Raw genomic sequence first — 18963 nt, 5'->3', positions numbered from 1 at the left:
AACCTAAAGGGCATTTTGGTATTTTTACGTTTGAAATTATAATATACTTAACTGTGTTAGATTGCTTAGGACCCACACGTAATATATTGCGATCAAGGAGACCCAAAATTAGGTTGTGGTCCACTAAAGTGACTCACGGGTAAAAAACTCAATTTATAATGACAAGTAATAAAATATTATTTCTGAAATAGAACAAGCATAACCTAGGAACAAAAATGGTTAAAATGCTATTATTTGTCAACAACCAATCCCGACCATTCCGAGATTTTGAGGACGATCAGACCGAGTTGATCGATTCAGGGAATGATTCAGTGTTACCTATCCTATACGAGTTTTATAAATCGAGATTCCAATTTGTCTCTAAAAATCACGATTCCTTCTATACTCCCTTGGATTGGGGACCCCATCAGATATTCCTTCATCATTCTCTTGGCAGAGAAGAAGACTATACTCATTTGTTTTCCTCCCTAAAACCCTTGTGGAGGTAGAGAGTCTTCTCTGCTTTCAGGATTGCATCAAACAGAACTGTGATCCCCTTCGAAGATTCAACTTTTCCCAACTAAAACAAGCCAATGTCTGATATTCTTCTTCATTTCCGATCTATGATTCCATAGAATCCTCGGAAAAACTCAATCTAAGATACGAGATTTGTTCACTTCTGTGCAGATTCAGTCACTTGTCCATGGAATTCCTGTATCTTTGATCAATTTCCTGAGCTTTTGCATCTCTAAATCTAAAGCTTCTCACAATGGGCGGAAAAACGGAATCTTTGAATGGTGTGAAATCCGGATCGACTCAAACCTCGATGGGGACTGCTCAAGCCGGCCTCAAATCCTATCTTTCCAACTTTTCTCTGAAATCCTTCAAACTGAAGACGAAGCAACAGGAGCTCCTGATTCGCGTCACTGTTCTCGGTCTCATCTATATCTTGGCTTTCATCACTAGGTTGTTCAGTGTTCTTCGTTATGAGAGTATGATCCATGAGTTTGATCCTTACTTCAATTACCGTACCACGGTTTTCCTTACTGAGAAAGGATTCTATGAGTTCTGGAACTGGTTTGATTCCGAGAGTTGGTACCCTTTAGGTCGGATCATAGGAGGGACGCTTTATCCCGGTCTGATGGTTACAGCTGCATTTATTTACTGGGTTTTAAGGTTCTTGAGGTTTGCAGTACATATTCGTGAGGTTTGTGTTTTAACTGCCCCGTTCTTTGCTTCGAACACAACTATAGTAGCTTATTGCTTTGGAAAGGAGATTTGGGATTCTGGGGCTGGGATTGTCGCAGCTGCACTGATTGCCATTTGCCCAGGTTACATCTCGAGATCCGTGGCTGGTTCGTATGATAACGAAGGAGTTGCAATCTTTGCATTGCTGCTCACATTTTATCTGTTTGTTAAGGCGGTAAATACTGGGTCTCTTGCTTGGGCTTTGGCTTCCGCTTTTGGGTACTTTTATATGGTTTCTGCATGGGGTGGTTATGTATTCATCATCAATTTAATCCCTCTTTACGTGTTGGTTCTTCTCATTACTGGGAGGTACTCGATGAGGTTGTATGTCGCATATAATTGCATGTACGTGCTCGGAATGCTGCTTGCAATGCAGATTCGGTTTGTTGGGTTTCAGCATGTGCAGTCTGGGGAGCATATGGCGGCAATGGGAGTTTTTTTCTTAATGCAGGTATCCCTTTTGTCCAATACGTATTCATTTTCTGACACAGTTATGCCATTTAGCCAATTGCATCCCCATCATTTGTTTTGGAATATGTTCTCTTTAAACTTCTTTATGTGGTATGTAATGTAGTTGAATTCGCACCACCAGTTTTGCTGTTACAATACAAACAGTTGACAGTGAATTTACATTTAAACAAAGCTTTATGTGGATAAATGATATGATTGGGATCTCCTGTTAAGCTATAAATGGGGAAATGAATTTCTTCTGCGATCAAGCCTATATGTTATGGAGTCTGGTGTGATCGGGTACTACATGTTATTTTGCTTCACCATAATTTATTTGGACATTTGAATCATCATGATATACTTTACATATTTTATTATGTGGGATGTGGCCATTATCATTCTTGCCCCCCTATTTTTGTGGCTTTGTTATGATTGAAATTCCATTTTTTTCAAAAACTCTAATACCATATCTGTTTTAATTTGCTAGTCACGGGAATTGAAAGATGGGTATCTTAAGGACCTCATTTTCAATTATAATCCACTCACATGTAGTGTATCTGTTAATTGCTGAGGAGAGCATCTGTAGTCAAATCGACAAAGTTGTGTGGTCCTTCAAACTTTTGTGGAAATTTTAGTGTTCTCCTTTCTAGGCATGTCTGCACAGACATTTTTCTTCTACGAAATGCCAATTTGGTGGACTCAAGAAACACTTCAATGTTTCCCTCCATTGTGTTGACATGTTAAACTAATGAAGTACAGTTTCAAAGATGTATGCAAATTCAATATGTCATCCTGATCTTATGAGTGCATTTACAATATCTAATTTAGGAATTGTAATTTCCACACTGATGCAGCCCCATTTGAATGAGTACCACTTCTTCCAAGATCTTTTAAGAGAACCAACTCGTATGGGACCAAGAAAGGAATTCTTAAAATTTTGGTCATGTGATGTGGGGGTTTTTTCTCATATGGGCTGTGATTGGTTGATTTTGCTATAAGGATGGATGTGGTTAGTGACAATGAAATAGTATCTAGGATGGGGGTGTTGATCTTGGAGAGATTTAAAATGGTGTTGTGTGGCAAGTTCTTGGGGTATGGGATGAAAAGTTGTAATAATTGTGCAGGACTTGGATGAAATGTTGGTAATAATATAAAGATATGACCTTCGAAGTTTGGTTGGTTTGAATGGTTTAATTGGAAGGATGGAAAAATTTTTGATCGAAATGGTCGAATTTCGACCGAAATGCCTACAAAATTCCAAATCGATGCAAAATTCCAAATCGAAACGAAATGTATCAGTCGTATAGGCGACCGAAATTTGGTCAATCCGAGTCGATATTTCGGCCCGATACCAAATCGGCCCGAAATGTTACCTGCGTAAGTTATAAACTACCTTGTTTCAACCCGTTTCGACATACCGACGGAATTTCGACCTACCGAGCCATATCGCCAAAGCCATTTCGAGCTTTGTTTGAATTTTTTGTTGATTTCTCTTGTTTTCATCCCCTTCTACACCTAATTTCTAGTATTCCATTTCCATCAAACACTTGATTTGCTCCTCCATTTGTGCATTTTCTCAAATCTTGCAAGGTGAGTAACCAACTTCCTCATTTTTTTATTTTTGTTTCATTTGTGCCTTAAATCATGTTAGTTTGCTTCCAAATTTATATATGTTTACTTTAGAGTGTTGATCTATGAATTTGTAGTGTCAAAATTATTTTTTGATTCTTCCTACTATTTTTTTATTTTTCTGTTATTAAAAATTATTTACTAAATTATGTATATTGCTAAAAATGTATATGTATAGTACATATATAAGCTTCAAATGAATGTATGTGAGAGTTGAGACACCATATTGTTGTGATGGTGTTGAATTAATTTTTTTTTCTGTTAATTATGTAATTTTACTGTATTTAATATATATATTTAAATAATTAAAAAATATTTAATAAATGGGAGAGGTGTGGAGGGACAAAAATTAGAACTCAAGATTTCATTTTAGTATAGAGTAAGTCAGAGGCAGGGGAGAGGTGCTCTTTCATTTGTTGAGCAGATCTTCCACACTATTACACAGCCACAAGGCCCACCACCACCAGTTCCTTTGGAGATTCACAACTTCCCACCGTTAGGAAATCTTATGCATGTGGATGAGGCCACATACAGAGATGCAGTTCTTGACTATGTCCAAAACTATATGGGCGGGGACAAACATCATGGGAGTTATATTATCATCTGTATGGGGTGCAGACGGAAGAGGGAGACCTTGAGGTTTGAATATAATAGACTTGTAAGTAATAACATTCCCGCTTCTTCTCTAATTCATGTACTATATACTTGGAATGTTGGATGTTACATTTTTCAGTAGTTTTTTTAGTAAACTAGTAGTTTTATAGTGTTTATTATGCTTGAAATAGCTAGTATGCAAAAATCCAAATCAATTTGAGTGCATTTGAGACTCGAAATTGAGTTTTCAAGAATTAGGAAAAAAGTATCCAATTTTGGTCGAAATTTCGACCTTTTCCAAGCTCGAAAATGTTCATATCGATCGAAATTTTTTCCTTGATTGGAAGATGTAAGATTTCCTGTTTTAGGGTGTTTAAGGAATACTAAAGTTCAAGAAAAGACCTATATCTTGATATTGGATGGTAAAAATGGGGGCAAATTGGGATCTAAGGTCAATAGGTTTGGGGGATAATGTACTTAAAGTGGGGCAAATCTAATAGTTGGATCGGTGTGGATTTGATCTTGAATTTTTTGATGTCTTGGGAACTCCGATAATTCATGAAAATTCAAAAAAAGAAGTGATTAAAAGAATGGGATTGATGTAGGCTGCTAGTAATACCTGAATGGAGCCTTGAGCCTGGAATATTTAGATGAAGAATGAAGGTTGAACTCTGATCTTCAACCAATCCCAGGTGTCTAGGGTCGATGTTGCATTTAGAACCCTTTTCTTCCTTGGATCTTTAATTCCCAAATGATAGAAGCATGTCTTACTAACAAGCAGAAGAGGAATTACTCAAAGAGAAGCTTTTCTTATTCACTATTCAATCTGATCTCTCCCCATTGAGTAGGTACATAATATGCTGGAGTCCTAATCTGACTAGGACTACAAGCTGGACTCTTAACTTGAAATTAGAAACTGACTCAAGATAGAAACTAGTTGACTTAAACACTTAAAACTGAAATAAAAATATAAGAAAAAATTATTTTTCCCTTATAAATTAAGTTAGGCAAAATTTACACTAATTGGAGCAATTAACTAAACTATTTTCTTGCTTTGCCTTGGCACTGAACTTTTGGGCTGATAGAATATGCCCATGACCATACAGAAGTATTAAACAAAGGCCCAACACCTTAATCTATCAACCATCGGTTGATGTCAAAGAATGGGCCAATTTGATGCTGGATCTGCATCAAACATCTTTGATCAGGTTTTCTACATTTTATTTGCTTTCCACATGTGCGATGGAGACATAGTCAGATATAGGATACTTAGTACAAGGTGTAGAAGTAGCATCACTAATTGCTATGAACCTTCCTGTGATAGGGGGGTGGAGAGATGGATGAAGCTCACCATAGGACCTTAGATCATCCAAGATCTCTGGTAGGTTAGAGTAGAATAAGGTTATCCTCGATTGCATATATGTAACTTTTAATATTTTTACTGAGGGCAGGCACACCCCAGTTGAATGATTGCACCTGGCATCTGAACCACCAAATAGCATTTTAACAAGGATAAAAATGGTACGATGGGTCTGCTGTATAAAAGTGATAAACAGGGTAAGAAAATCCATTTTATAGTTCAAGGTTTAGAAAATGGATAGCAACCTTAGGATTCAATATAATTTGCACAAGAATCTTAAATATCAATATGAGAAGAATCAGAACTAGAATGGGGAAGATATTATCAACTCAAGTAAACTGAAACTTTAACCAAACAAGGGGTAGTCAGAATAATACGAGAGAGAGTAATTAGAAAATAGGATCATGCCTGGGAGGAAACCTCAGAAGTCAGATCTGACACCAGCATGGAAGGGGGAGAGTTGGCTTGATGTGTACCGTAGTGTAGACTTAAGAGTAGTTCTTGGACAAATAGGATCTTAAAAGGACTCTTCACTGCCCATGTTAGACTGAGTATTGCATGGATTCCAAGTTGGACATACAGACTACTTACTTAGGATGCTACTGAACCTATCCTCCTCGAATGGGCCCCAAGTAAATGCATCTTAAAATTACAACTAGACCCCCCAGAATATATTTTGATGGTTGCTCAACCTGGTAACCTCTTTTGGGCTTGGATAATGCACCCCTGGATGGCTTCTTTGGCTTGAATATCCTTCTTCTGGGCTTCCAAAGTAGCTTTTACTTGTTCAGCCAAGCCATTCCTAATGCCATCCATTCAGTTGGGAGTTTGCTGAGGGGGGGGGGGGGGGGGGGGGGGGGGGGGGGGGGGGGGGGGGGGGGGGGGGGGGGGGGGGGGGGGGGGGGGGGGGGGGGGGGGGGGGGGGGGGGGGGGGGGGGGGGGGGGGGGGGGGGGGGGGGGGGGGGGGGGGGGGGGGGGGGGGGGGGGGGGGGGGGGGGGGGGGGGGGGGGGGGGGGGGGGGGGGGGGGGGGGGGGGGGGGGGGGGGGGGGGGGGGGGGGGGGGGGGGGGGGGGGCCGGGGGGGGGGTTTTGTTGTTGTTGTCCCCCCCCAACCCCCCCAAACATGGGTGTGGGATTTAGCTTCCTTTAAACTCTTCTCTGTTCCTCAAAATGTTTTGACCAATATGCTAATTTGGTAGACATAATTGGTGACAGTCTTTGGTTATAGAGAAAAATGATGGATGATTGATAGATAATTGACAGATGGGTTGCAAATGTTGAGTTTTTTTCTATTTAACATACGACACCTCGTCAACCAGCCTTGCTTATGAGTTCAAGCAACGTGGGCACTAAACTCCATGCAAAGGCTTCATGAGTTACATGCATCTTCTTTTTTTTTCCCTGAAAAAATATAATAAGCATCTTGATTATTATCTTTTGATGGCTGAGTTTAGCATTTAATATTGGCATGAAATCTAAATTAATGATTTTTTTTTTGGTGCAGGTTTTTTATTTCTTAGATTGGGTCAAGCACCTGCTAAGCAATAAGCAATTGTTCGAGGCCTTCTTAAGAATTACTGTCACTTGTGCAGTAGGAGTGGGTGCTCTTGCTCTTGGAGTTGGCATGGCATCTGGGTATATCTCTCCATGGACTGGGCGTTTTTACTCTCTGCTTGATCCAACATATGCAAAGGACCACATTCCAATTATTGCATCTGTCTCTGAGCATCAGCCAACGGCATGGTCATCTTTCATGTTTGACTTCCACATACTTCTTATCCTATTTCCTGCGGGCCTGTACTTCTGTTTCAAACGCTTGTCCGATGCCACAATATTCATAGTTATGTATGGCCTTACAAGCATGTATTTTGCTGGTGTAATGGTTCGGTTGATTCTTGTTGCCACACCTGCAGTATGTCTTATTAGTGCTATTGCAGTATCTGCCACAATAAAGAATCTTACTTCTTTGATACGGTCAAAGAGTAAGGTTCTGCATGGTGCTTCTGGCAAAGGATCCACAACTGCAAAAGCTTCTTCGAAGGTGCTGAAATGCATACCTATTGCTTGGTGTTATGTTTTCTCGCTTTGCTTTATTTATTTATGCAGTCTACATATTCTCAATTTGTTCTACTGAAAGCGGTCTAGTGTTAGAACTTCTGTACCATTGTTTCTTTCCCTGTTATCTGTCTACTTAATTCTAATGTTCTTGCATAAAATTCATGCGGTTTAAGAGTCTTATCATTACTTCTCCTGCCCCCTCCCCGTTCTTCTAGTATACATCTCAACCTCTACATAGTTTTAATGAAAATTTTAACAGTTTTTCTTGTGATTTTCCACCTTGGATATTTTCATTCCTCAAAAATAGGAAAACTGAAACACCAAAAGAAATCACAAAATAAGCTGAAGCTTCAATGGGTCATAGATCTTATCCTCTTCGTCAAAATAAAATTTAACTGCAGAATAATAATGCATATATCACAGCAAAATGAGAATTCCTGTCTAAAATAATTCTTGGATTTGAGGGAATGCAAAAATTATTGTATGAATCCTCACAAACTTACACATTTGATCCTTGCATATGGGTCATTTTTGGCTTAAGATTTTATTCTTAACCCTATGAATAGTAAAATGCATTATCTGCCACCCCATCCCGGAAAAAACCTATGGATTTGGAAACTAACCTCAAGTTAACCTGAGATTTCTCAGAGTTTGATCCCAAGAACTAAGATCTGATACTTTTGTTGGAGTCATTTTTAAATGAAGGTTGATTTTCCAAGCTCAGGTCTAAGTAAATATGAGTTACAAAGCCTCTTCTGCTGTCTTAATTTTTCTTTTCTGAAATTCTTCATGTCAGTTGTTCAAAGAAGAGTTCTATTGTATCAGTTGTCTAAAATGTATTGGGTTGCATTGATTGACATCTAGACTGTTACAGTTTGAGGCATTCTGATGCATTGAATTTTTTTCTTCTGAATCATTCCTGTGGAGTGTCATACTGAGTAGAGTACACATGATATCAGTCCAAAACGTCTTGATACAAGGTACTATGCAAGGGTCTAATCCAAAACGTTGTACCATCTAAAAGAAAGTAGACAACTGCAGATAGGCATTTTAGAATTTTTTATTTCCTTGATTCTTCCACTAATCTAGCTCATTAACCCTTGTCAATTGGTGAGCATTTACAAAAATCTGTCCTGGTTTTGTGCTTTTCCCTTGCATTAGCAACCTTCTGATGCTTGTTTGAGTTTTGGTATTCTTATGCTTATTTTCATGAATTTGTCCCCTTAAGTATCTTGAAACTTCTTTTTTCTCTAATCCCACTGAAGTCAGCATGTGGTCCATTGGAAAGGAGGCCTAAGTGACACTCATTTTTGTGAGGCTACCTAAGTGAGTGAGTGGGAGCGCCCTAAGTAGTTATGTTTCCTGCACAACCACCCAGCCCTATATACTCTTAGTATACTGTTGTGGCATTTTATCTATTCTGATCTATGTTTTACCTTATGCCATTTTTTTCTATTTGTGATGAAGAACGTTAAATGCTCTTTCACAAGGTTTTTTTTGTTCATCTAGTGTGTGCTTTATATACATTTATTACACCATTTCAATCATCAAAAATTTTAAAAGCTTGAGAAGAATCATTAGGACAAGGTTAGTGTTTGTGGGATAAGATTCCCGTATAGTCAACAATTGAGTGGCTGGGATCACTGGGCAAGTTTGCATGCTAAACACATCATGACAGTATTACTTAGGCTTCACTAGGTGAGAACCCATGTAAACTAGGCTTTCGAGGCATTGGCAACTGTGTCAAACATTGGAGTTTTCCTTCCTTTTGTGATCCTATAACCCTGATTGAGTTCTCTCATTGACATCTATTCTTGATGCTCTTTTTTTCAGTCTCATTTCTAAGTTAAAACCCCAATTGGTCTAATCGTTGACTTCTGTGCCTGCTCTTTTCTTATGCTCCCATGTGTTATAATCATCGTCCAACCCTTTATTTTATTTGAATACACTAATCAATGGGTGAGATTTTCCCCAGCCTTTCTAACATCAGTATTTCTTCCATTTCTGTTAAGCCATGTTTCTTTTTTCTTTGGCAAGAAGTGGAGAGATATAACCCTAACTGCTAGCCTGGCACTGCCCTGAATTAAGTAGGATGCTCCTAAGATGTCTTAATTGCTATGAAATTTTTTTTAGGTTGAAAAATAAAGTACTCATTATTCATTAACAAAGTAAGAGAAGAGTTTCTTTTCTTGTGTGTGTTGGGGGGGGGAAGAAAGGGGTTGAAGAGACAAATAAAACAACATGCTAGTTAGAAGATCTTTCCTTTTCAGTAGATGATCATTATCAGTAATTATACACATGTGAAAGGTGTGCTGAAGCTCCCATTGATGAGCCTTTTTCTACAATGCCCTATATCTTCTTACCAAGGATGCAGCCAATGCTTCAGCATCAATGTTAAGGAAGAGTGACAAGCGGAAGCTTTCCATTGGCCATCTCTGGTTCTGTTGGAAATAAAGGTCCTTGATTAGAGGATGCAACATAAAATGAAATAATTAATATATTATATTAAAATGGCTTAGTTGCTTGTATTCATAGTTAAGTTATTCTTATTTCCAATGGTTTCCTTTTGTTACCATTAACCTTAGAAATATACATCCTTGCAGAGAAATTTTACCATAATATGTCCTATAGATGGCATTATGGCAAGCTGTATTCGAACCCACAACTTCAAGGTTGCATGCATCTCACCATCTGTTTGAAATTTGTGCTGGCGTTGTAATTAATTTCAGATGGATTTCTTGTTTTTGATTTTGTCTGGCATCTTGTCCAATCATCCTGAATTGCAGATATTATAAATGAATCTTTAATTCTGTAATTTCTATGGTTCTGCTGAATGTTGTTGGATTGGACTGCGTATAACATTTCTTGAATGAACAGGCGGCTTCACTTGATCAATCATTGCCTTATCAAAGAAATGGTGCTATTGCTTTACTTCTAGGAGCATTTTATTTGCTCAGCAGATATGCAATCCATTGTACCTGGGTCACATCAGAGGCATACTCTTCTCCATCAATTGTATTGGCTGCAAGGGGTGCCCATGGTGGAAGGGTTATTTTTGATGATTACCGTGAGGCATATTTTTGGCTCCGCCAGAATACTCCTCAGGATGCCAAAGTGATGTCCTGGTGGGATTATGGGTATCAGATCACCGCCATGGGAAACAGAACAGTCATTGTTGACAACAACACATGGAATAACACACACATTGCTACAGTAGGACGGGCAATGTCATCTTATGAAGATGAAGCCTATGAGATAATGAGATCCCTAGACGTGGATTATGTATTGGTTGTTTTTGGAGGTGTTTCTGGCTACTCTTCAGATGATATCAACAAGTAAGCATTCAAATTATTTTGACAATTGGAATATTGCTTCTAGCTAAAGACTTAGAGTCAGCCATTGATGTATACTAGTTGTTAACTGATATGATTTTCTAATGGCAGCTTCAACTTTTCTTTTGTCATTAGTAATTCAGGTGCTTCTGTATTGTTGTTTTATTACTAGCTACTTCTAGTTATCAAGGCATCATGTCAACTGTGAGATCTAATTGACGTGACTTGATGTTTTTCAGTAAGCATGAAGTCATATTAATAGTGAGCAAGATTGTTTTATTTAGTATATCTGACTGTCTTATTTAGTTATCACTCATTGTAATTGGTTTACTATTTCATGTTTGTTTCTTACCTAAATTGTTGCTGCTGTTTAGTTATTGCTTCTTGCAATTATGGTTAACATTTTTCTTGCTATTATGGTTTACATGCATCCTCTTTTTCATTGTTCATTTGTCAAGGATCTGTTTATTTTCTGCCCTACAGCTCATAGAATTAGGGTTTGCCATTCCTTGTCCCAGGAATTGGTAAAACACCACCAACGACATGAAGCCTTATCCCATTGCCTCAGGAATTAGTATCGAACATTGTTTTAGCTGTGCTATAACTTCTTTATTTCACCTTCATCTTTTAGGAATGTCAATTATTGTGTCTAATTGGTGGAGGAATTGTGGCTGCTACTCCCCCCCCTGCTGGTTCATGAGTCTGTTATGCCGTCTTTGATGCCTCTCTTTTGTTGCTTCAGATTCTTGTGGATGGTGCGGATTGGGGGTGGAGTTTTTCCTGTCATTAAGGAACCAGATTACCTTGTTAACGGTGAGTACCGTGTCGACAAAGGTGCAGCACCGAAGATGCTCAACTGTCTCATGTAAGCTTTTATCATTGAAGTTTTTATTTAATTATTATTATTATTATTATTATTTTTTTAATTTTTAGTTTTTAGTTTTTGAGGGGGTTTTGGGGGGGGGGGCGTGGGGGGTTTGGTCAGGTGGTGAAATGTTGTTTGCTCCCTTATGTTAAATCCCTCTGATTCAGACAATGGATCCTACGACTCATTGTGATTCAATGCCTGATATCCTGCCCCCTTGGCTGTTTCATTTAAAAGAATCCTTAAAACTTGTTTAGAATCCCTCATTGAGTTTATTCATTAGAGACTGTCAAATACATACATGCAAAATGTCGTCATTTTAGCTTCCTTCCCTTGTCTTCAACTTTTCTGACCATTCTCCAAAGCTGCATTTGGCTGGATAGAAATGGAAAGAAAATAGAAGAAATAAGTTTTTTCTTGATGTTCAGCCATCCAAGAAAATAAATGAAAAAAGCTCTATGTGCCTATATACCAACTGGATGAATATATGTTGTATGCACCAACAACTAACTATTCATTGCCTTTTTGAAGGGAAAAAACTCATTTGTTTCTCTCTCATAAAATTCGTGCAATTCACCACCGTTTGTTTCTCTATACTTCTCTCTTGCGTTGCCCCCACCTCCTACTGATGCAGACCTTAGAAATAAGCTGCTAGGGTGGGCTCTGATAGAAAGAGATCTAGAAGAATATTAAGGAGGGGGAAAGTAGAGGTAGGGGAAGAAATCTCACAATCTGATTCTTTACAAACACTCATCTCTCAATTCATTCTAATCACAGCTTGGGGTTACTTGGATGAAATAACACACTGACCCTAGCTGAAATATGAAAGTCAAAAACAAAGTTCAAGCCAAAGTCTCACTCCTATGTAGGGAAATCAAGCAATTAAAAAGCTGAAAATAAAATACCAATTAACTAACTCCAACCCTTGTTGGACTGGTTTTCTTTTGGGTTGGACCAAATACCATTGGACCCGTTTATTGGTACATCAACACATACACATCCCCACACCTCCAGTGCAGCCTGTGTTCAGGGTTTCTTTCCCCTCAGCACAACTACCTTTCCGTTTCTCTTCCCTGCACATCCCCACCCCTTCAACAAAATCCATCTATGTGGTCTTACCCCTGCGTAGCCCCATCCCCTCTGGCACATACCTTCCCACTTGCTTGTTTCTGTTCCCCGTACATCACCACAACAACTGGCACAAGCCCCTGTACTTGTTTGTGCTCCCTGGACATCCCACTCCTATAGCACAACTGCATATCCCATCTCACTATTTCTTTCCCCTGCATTTTAATTCCCTTCCTACATATCCCTTACTAGTTCTCTCCCGCATATGGATGAAATATAAATCACTCATAGCGAGGACACAGCTAGGTGCCACACCTTCCTTTATTCCTACCCTTTGTTCTCTCTTCCTCTACCTTTGCATTCACTGTCCCCCCATGTAGAGGTTCTTCTGCTGTGACTCCCAGTTGCAGCTGGGAAATAATGCCTGACCAACTCACCTACTGTGCCTGAAGTAAAGCTTGATGTTTGAGCACTATGGTTCCATTGAGCAGACCTAAGGTTTCTGGAAAGTTATTTGTTTATAAATCAATGAGAATATCGTATAGCATTGGGATAGATGTATTAGCTTTCTAATTGTCAGTATAGGCTTTTGAGTTAGTTTGTTGCAATAAATTAGTAGTCAAATTCAGGAAAGTTCCTGTGTCTCCTTTTACAGTGCAACTCCAAAGTCCTAATTAATAGAAACGTTCGATTACTAGGTTCATTATTTACATCAATGCTCATAGTAATAACAGGAAAAGAAAGAAAAAAAAGGGGGGGGGGGGGGGGACCATCTATATGACTAGGTGAAGATAACTATGTATCTAGTGGTAGCATAACAGATTCACTGCTTTTTTCTAATTCAAAATAATCATCCATTATGTGCATATACTAGATTTAGTGTGTGCTTTGTGAATGGATTATTTATAGGTTGTAAGATACAGAAATTCTTTGGGAGCTAAGAATAGTCAGGCGTTGCAATCCTGTCTAGACCTGATCTACTATTAAACAAGTACAAAGTTGAGATCCAACCATACTAATTTGTTAGGGTTAAATTTATCATTCAATCAGGTCAGTACATACACATTGACCACCCCAAACTGGAAAATCTGAGTTATCATATGGCAAGCCCCCAAAATGATATATAATCACCTGCCATTACTAATGCAGCTGCACATGGAAACACTCCCTCATATCTTTTTGTAGAATAACTTATAATTGATTCAATCTTACTTGTATTCAGATTCAGGGATCAATTACATTTCAACTCGTAATCAGTGAACAAACAGATACATCTTAAAACCTAGTATTTGGTAAACAAATTTCATAAGAGGGGGTACTAAATTTTAAATTTAGACTTAAAAAGAAAGGTTGAAAGTAGCAAATGAAAAGGTAAATTCAGTCTTTGGTCATTTTGCAATTGAACCTCAATAATGTGACTCAAAATTTGCTTTTGAGGAAACTGCTATTATATTATTTCCGTCAGGTAAAAATGACCTTTTCTAACAGTTCAATGAAAATGGTTAACGTCTATTATGTTGTATTTGCTTGGGATGACCTAAAATCATTTAAAAAAGAATAATGAGGTACATATGATTACATGCATGGAGATTTTCTCTTCCTTGGCAGTTCATGTAAACAGTAACGGTTGGGAACCTATTGTAGCCTCATGGCAGGCCCCAACGTCCCTGCTCACATGTAATTGAGACCTGACGGAGTTAGTTGGCCACGTGGCTAAGCAGATGATTAGAAGAAAAAAAATTAGAAAATTGTCTTTGGTGCAAGGAACGAGGGTGCAGAGACGCATGGGTAGTGTGCCATTTTATGGGGACAAATCTGAATTTGCATCATAAATCTGAAATTTGGTCTATCCAAGTCAGCTCTCTTAGATACCCAAAGGTCAGTTTTTCCATTTGAATAATGATATAATGGTAACCTATCAAATAAAATAACTATTCGATGTGAACTCTTGGGAGTCTTCAGCCTGTTATCCCACAACAGTAGTAGATTCAGTGGTAATAATAATAATTAAATAAATTATTGTATATTACACTGATCGGAGTCGTAAGCTTGTCCTATTATAGTGGACAGTTGCAGGTTCAAGCAAGGAAAATAACTTCTTGATTGAAGTTGGGGTAAGGCAGCATACATATGCAGATATGGCCTTCCCTAGACCCTGCAATAGTGGGAGCCTTGCTCGTGCACTGGGTGCACCCTTTTATGTTAATGATTGAAAATTTTCCTTTTAACATTAAATATTTGCTGGAACATGAGGAAAATAAAGGGAATATAGTAATTTCATCCTGTTAGATTAATGCCAGAATGATCAATCATTAGTAGTTGCAGACTCTCTCTCTCTCTCTCTCTCTCTCTCTCTCTCTCTCTCAAATATATCTAGTATTTCCTTTTTAATAACTTAGGTTATTGTTTGCACAGTTAAATTATCCTGCCTTTTTTCTTGAACCATCAATGAACATGTTTCTTCTAATGCAATAAATCCTTGGTGGTGATTAGGTACAAACTTTGCTACTATCGATTTGGAGAGATGATGACAGAGTATGGAAAACCTCCTGGGTAAGTTCTGTCATTTCAATTTCCTCTATTTATGAATTTTATTGTTCCCCACCTTACGGAAGTCCTAGAAAATTGAATGATTGGGGAAAAACAAATAAAATAAAGTAGCTTCCCTTATAAATGGGGAATATACAAGTTGTAAAAGCATAAGATGATAAAGGATAGAATGATACGGAAAATTTCAGGTTATAGAAGTTGAGAAAATTGAAGATTAATTTGTGAAGAGCTATGCTATTGTCCTTTGGTTGTGGTATTATATATTTGGCAAGCTCATCATTCCTGCTAGTGTGATTTGGATCAGTGAGCTAGCTGGGCTAGCAGCAAGTTGTGTTACCCAGATCTACCCATTCCCTTTCCCATTCTCTCTACTGGTCAAATCTTCCACCCATGTGTGAATATTTGCACAGTGGTGCAGAATGGATTCGAGATTATTTCACCTTCTGCTAAATTTCCCCTTCAACAGAGTGAGAAGACATCGCATGATAGCAACAGGAAGAGTTGGAGGAATCTCATCCCATGGTCCCACCTGCTTTTCCTCTTGTACACGCAGAACCGTATCCCATCTTTTTGTATTCAACCGTTTGATATCCCTCCCCCCTTCTCTCTTCTTCTATACCTATGAAGATACAAGTAATCATCTATGGTTTTAGGCCCATGGCTGAAGCTATGTACCCTGTTTAAAAACATTTTATCTTGGACTCATTTATTTTATCAAAGTAATTAACCCCAAGATCCACAGCTGAATCTGCTGGACTCGTTTGAAAGGCCCTTATTCTGGAATCTTCCTTAACTCATGAAGTTACAATTTTTCTTTTTTTATCTGTCATTCGTAACGCCACTCAGAAAAAGCTATTCCTGTCACATTGCTACGCACTTGACTTCTATGGGACTTTTCAGCCCACCTCTTCACCAATGTTGTTAGCTTCAAGAAACTTGGAGATGAGATCCAGGTCTATTATTTTAGCTGGTCTGAGTGTGGAGCATGATCACATTCGATCTCAGGTGCTCAGTCAAGATCTGCTCCTCCTTGGGAGAAGGGGTGTGTGTGTGTGTAAAATTTCAATGGCTTATGCCCAAACAAGTAAATATGGAGAAAGTCTTAACAAAGAGGTGTTCAGAAATCCCTGAAGAATCAAAATAAAAATCAGATGCCGCAAAAACATTGAGCCACCTTGAGATCCCAGGCCAATCTACAGATAGCTTGCTGTCACCGCACCCTTGGATCTACCATGTAAACTTCACTCATTGCCTTGAATAAATTGGGAATTCTCTGAGTTAACAATAGAATTTTGTGCCACCAAACCCAACTATTATCATTTGAGTGTGGCTTTGGATGAGTTTCTGACCAAAAAAGAGTGAAGACAAGACAGAATCAGTGGCCTGCTTCTTCTTCTGTGTTTCAACAACATAATACTGGGCTCCCCAGTGGGTTGCAGAGGATAAACATCTACTGATTGTTTTTTAATCCTAGTATTAGCTATTAGGCCTCTAGAAAATATTTTGACATTTAATGTATTCTTATTGAGCTTTCACCCGTATTCAGATTGAATACCCATGACTCATTGGAGCAGAGATATTACTGTAGCAGATTCATGAATTCACCTTTGCTGATGGATTTTGCAGGTATGACCGTGCAAGAGGAGTTGAAATTGGAAACAAGGATGTCAAGCTTCAGTACTTGGAGGAGGCATTCACTACATCCAACTGGATTGTTCGGATTTACAAAGTCAAACCACCTAATAATAGGTGGTGAGATATATCTCGTTGATATTTATCAGATACGTATCTGGCGGCACAAGAGCAATAGTTTGAATGAATGAGCTTTAATTTTGAGATGTGCTAACAAAATTTAGAGTAGTATAACTCACTTGAGCAGAGTAAGAAATTTATCATGTTTAAGGATATTTGGAAATTTTTTTAGAGAGCCAGATTTCAGATTTCTTGTAGTATCAGTAGCAATGGTGATTAGCATATATTTCCTCCAAAATGGTTTGTGCCATGGAATCACATAATGTGACTAACAATAATGCAATTTGGGTAATAGCATTAGCCATCTGTGGAGGTGAATAAGATGAAAAGGATGTAGATCATATGTAATCTCTATCAGTATTCTTTACCAAGCCAACGGATCTTGGTCCATCTTGATCCCTAAGTCTCCCCTCAGCTTTCCTCTTGATTGGAGACGACCTCAGTCCTCTGCTTCCTAATAGAGTGATTTGCCTGCATCAGGCCAACCACAACTAAGTTTTAATTGCCATTCCCTCCACAGCTCTGAATCTTCTCAGCTTTCCTCTCTAATGGCTTCATAGCTCTTGGACAATATGTTTACCACGCAAGAATAAATATTCCCGGAAGACTGCCTAAATTTGTTGTAGTAAAGCTCACTTGGATAAGATGTTTATCATGTTTAAGGATATTCAGAAATTTTCTTGTTAGAGCAAGATTTCGGAAATCTTGTAGCATCAAACGTAATGCTTCATTACCAAATTAGTCATCTAAAATGTTTGGATCACATGTGACGAACAACCATGCAATCTTTTTATTAACATTAGTCAGGTTATCTTCGCTTCAACATTTGGTTTAGGATGTTAATTCAGAATAAAAAGATGTAGTTCATATATAATCTGTATCAGTTTTCGTTACAAAGCAACATATCATGATCCATCCTTCTGAAGAATCATGGAGAAACTGCACAAGGAGAGAACTCTTTTGGTATTCTTGGCATTGATCAACCTGCAGTATCCCTTCTGGTTCATTTAAATTAAGATATTAAAGTCACTATTACCTTGTTTATGGAGGGTGACGGTGACATCTCCCCAAAGGATCGTTCTGTAAGGTAAAAATGTTTCCTCTTGTTATACATTTGCTGGGTCAGGGAGCTGGAAATCAACTGAGAGTGGCAGTACTGGTTCTGTTACTCTTCACGTGGGTCATAAATCTATGCTGGGTATGCAATGTTTCAGCGAAGACAGAAGAAAATGCATAACATCCAGTGAGAAAGAGGCAGTGAAGATCAAACAAAATTGCTTTCAAACCCTTAAGACTTCAAAACTCAAAAAGATAAATGATGGGAGGAATAGGGTTAAGGAACCAGCTGCGGTTCAGTGGACTAATAGAAGAAAGATGGCTGTACAGAGAATTGCAAAAATCATATGTTTTTTCTACCATTGGAATTGGAGTAGGTCTCTTAAAACTCCTCTGTAGGTAGACTTGGCATCATTTTCTACCAAAAAAAGCTGGGCATAATTAACTTTCCCGTGAAGCAAGTAAACTGGCAGCAGAAATTTATCAAAGCCATAACTGGAAAAGCCTTGAAATAGAAACCATATGGTCAGAGAAAATTTAAAATACTGATTCAAGCATTTACACCATACAGATATTTCCCCAGGAGTTGTCATTGTCTAGCTTCTTACTATCTAGAATGTAACATTCAGTCAAACCTAAGCCAAGTGTCTTCCCTTCTTGTTATTCCTCTGAAATATGTCTCCTGTAATCATATCCTGATGGTTCCACCTATCCATACCACGATGAATCTCAAAGAACAGATTCAACTATGAGTTACAAAACTTACTGCTTTCTTCTTCTTCCCCCTCTCCAACCCCCCACTTCCGATTATACTATTTTGCAGACCCATTTCCTATCATCAATAGTTTTACACATTATCACATAATTGACATCAATCATTTCTGTTTGAATTTCAGATATCTTATCATGGGAAGCTACAGGCCTAGTTTTCAAGTCCAGTTCCCAAGGACCTTTTGTATTCCCTTTCTGCTTTTTTCTCAATCTTAATATACAGTCATGAGTGTGTTCTCCGAGCAAGTGGCA

At 38.4% G+C, this 18963-nt stretch overlaps 1 protein-coding gene across 1 annotated transcript; it reads left to right on the top strand.

Annotated features, from left to right (window-relative positions):
* Positions 1 to 434: 434 nt before the first annotated feature.
* STT3B (staurosporin and temperature sensitive 3-like b) lies at positions 435 to 17265 on the top strand. The gene is made up of 6 exons (XM_089160248.1): positions 435 to 1678; positions 6764 to 7300; positions 10195 to 10652; positions 11392 to 11514; positions 15076 to 15135; positions 16759 to 17265. Exons 1-6 carry the CDS (start codon positions 749 to 751, stop codon positions 16886 to 16888), a joined length of 2238 nt encoding a protein of 745 aa, XP_089016374.1. The 5' UTR covers positions 435 to 748; the 3' UTR covers positions 16889 to 17265.
* The last annotated feature ends 1698 nt before the right edge of the window (positions 17266 to 18963 follow it).

The sequence above is a fragment of the Hakea prostrata genome, chromosome 6, assembly GCF_041222555.1.
Source record: "Hakea prostrata isolate BN-2017 chromosome 6, UWA_Hpros_2, whole genome shotgun sequence".
Lineage (NCBI taxonomy): Eukaryota > Viridiplantae > Streptophyta > Magnoliopsida > Proteales > Proteaceae > Hakea > Hakea prostrata.
Note: the sequence above shows the minus strand (reverse complement) of the source record. Positions and strands in the feature narration are given on the sequence as shown.

What these genes read in the sequence shown, in the direction of transcription:
- STT3B (XM_089160248.1), top strand. Translation starts at nt 749, where the DNA reads ATGGGCGGAAAAACGGAATCTTTGAATGGTGTGAAATCCGGATCGACT. An exon ending in GAGTTTTTTTCTTAATGCAG is followed by an intron (nt 1,679 to 6,763) that starts GTATCCCTTTTG and finishes TTTTTGGTGCAG; the next exon opens with GTTTTTTATTTCTTAGATTG. An exon ending in AAGATGCTCAACTGTCTCAT is followed by an intron (nt 11,515 to 15,075) that starts GTAAGCTTTTAT and finishes GGTGGTGATTAG; the next exon opens with GTACAAACTTTGCTACTATC.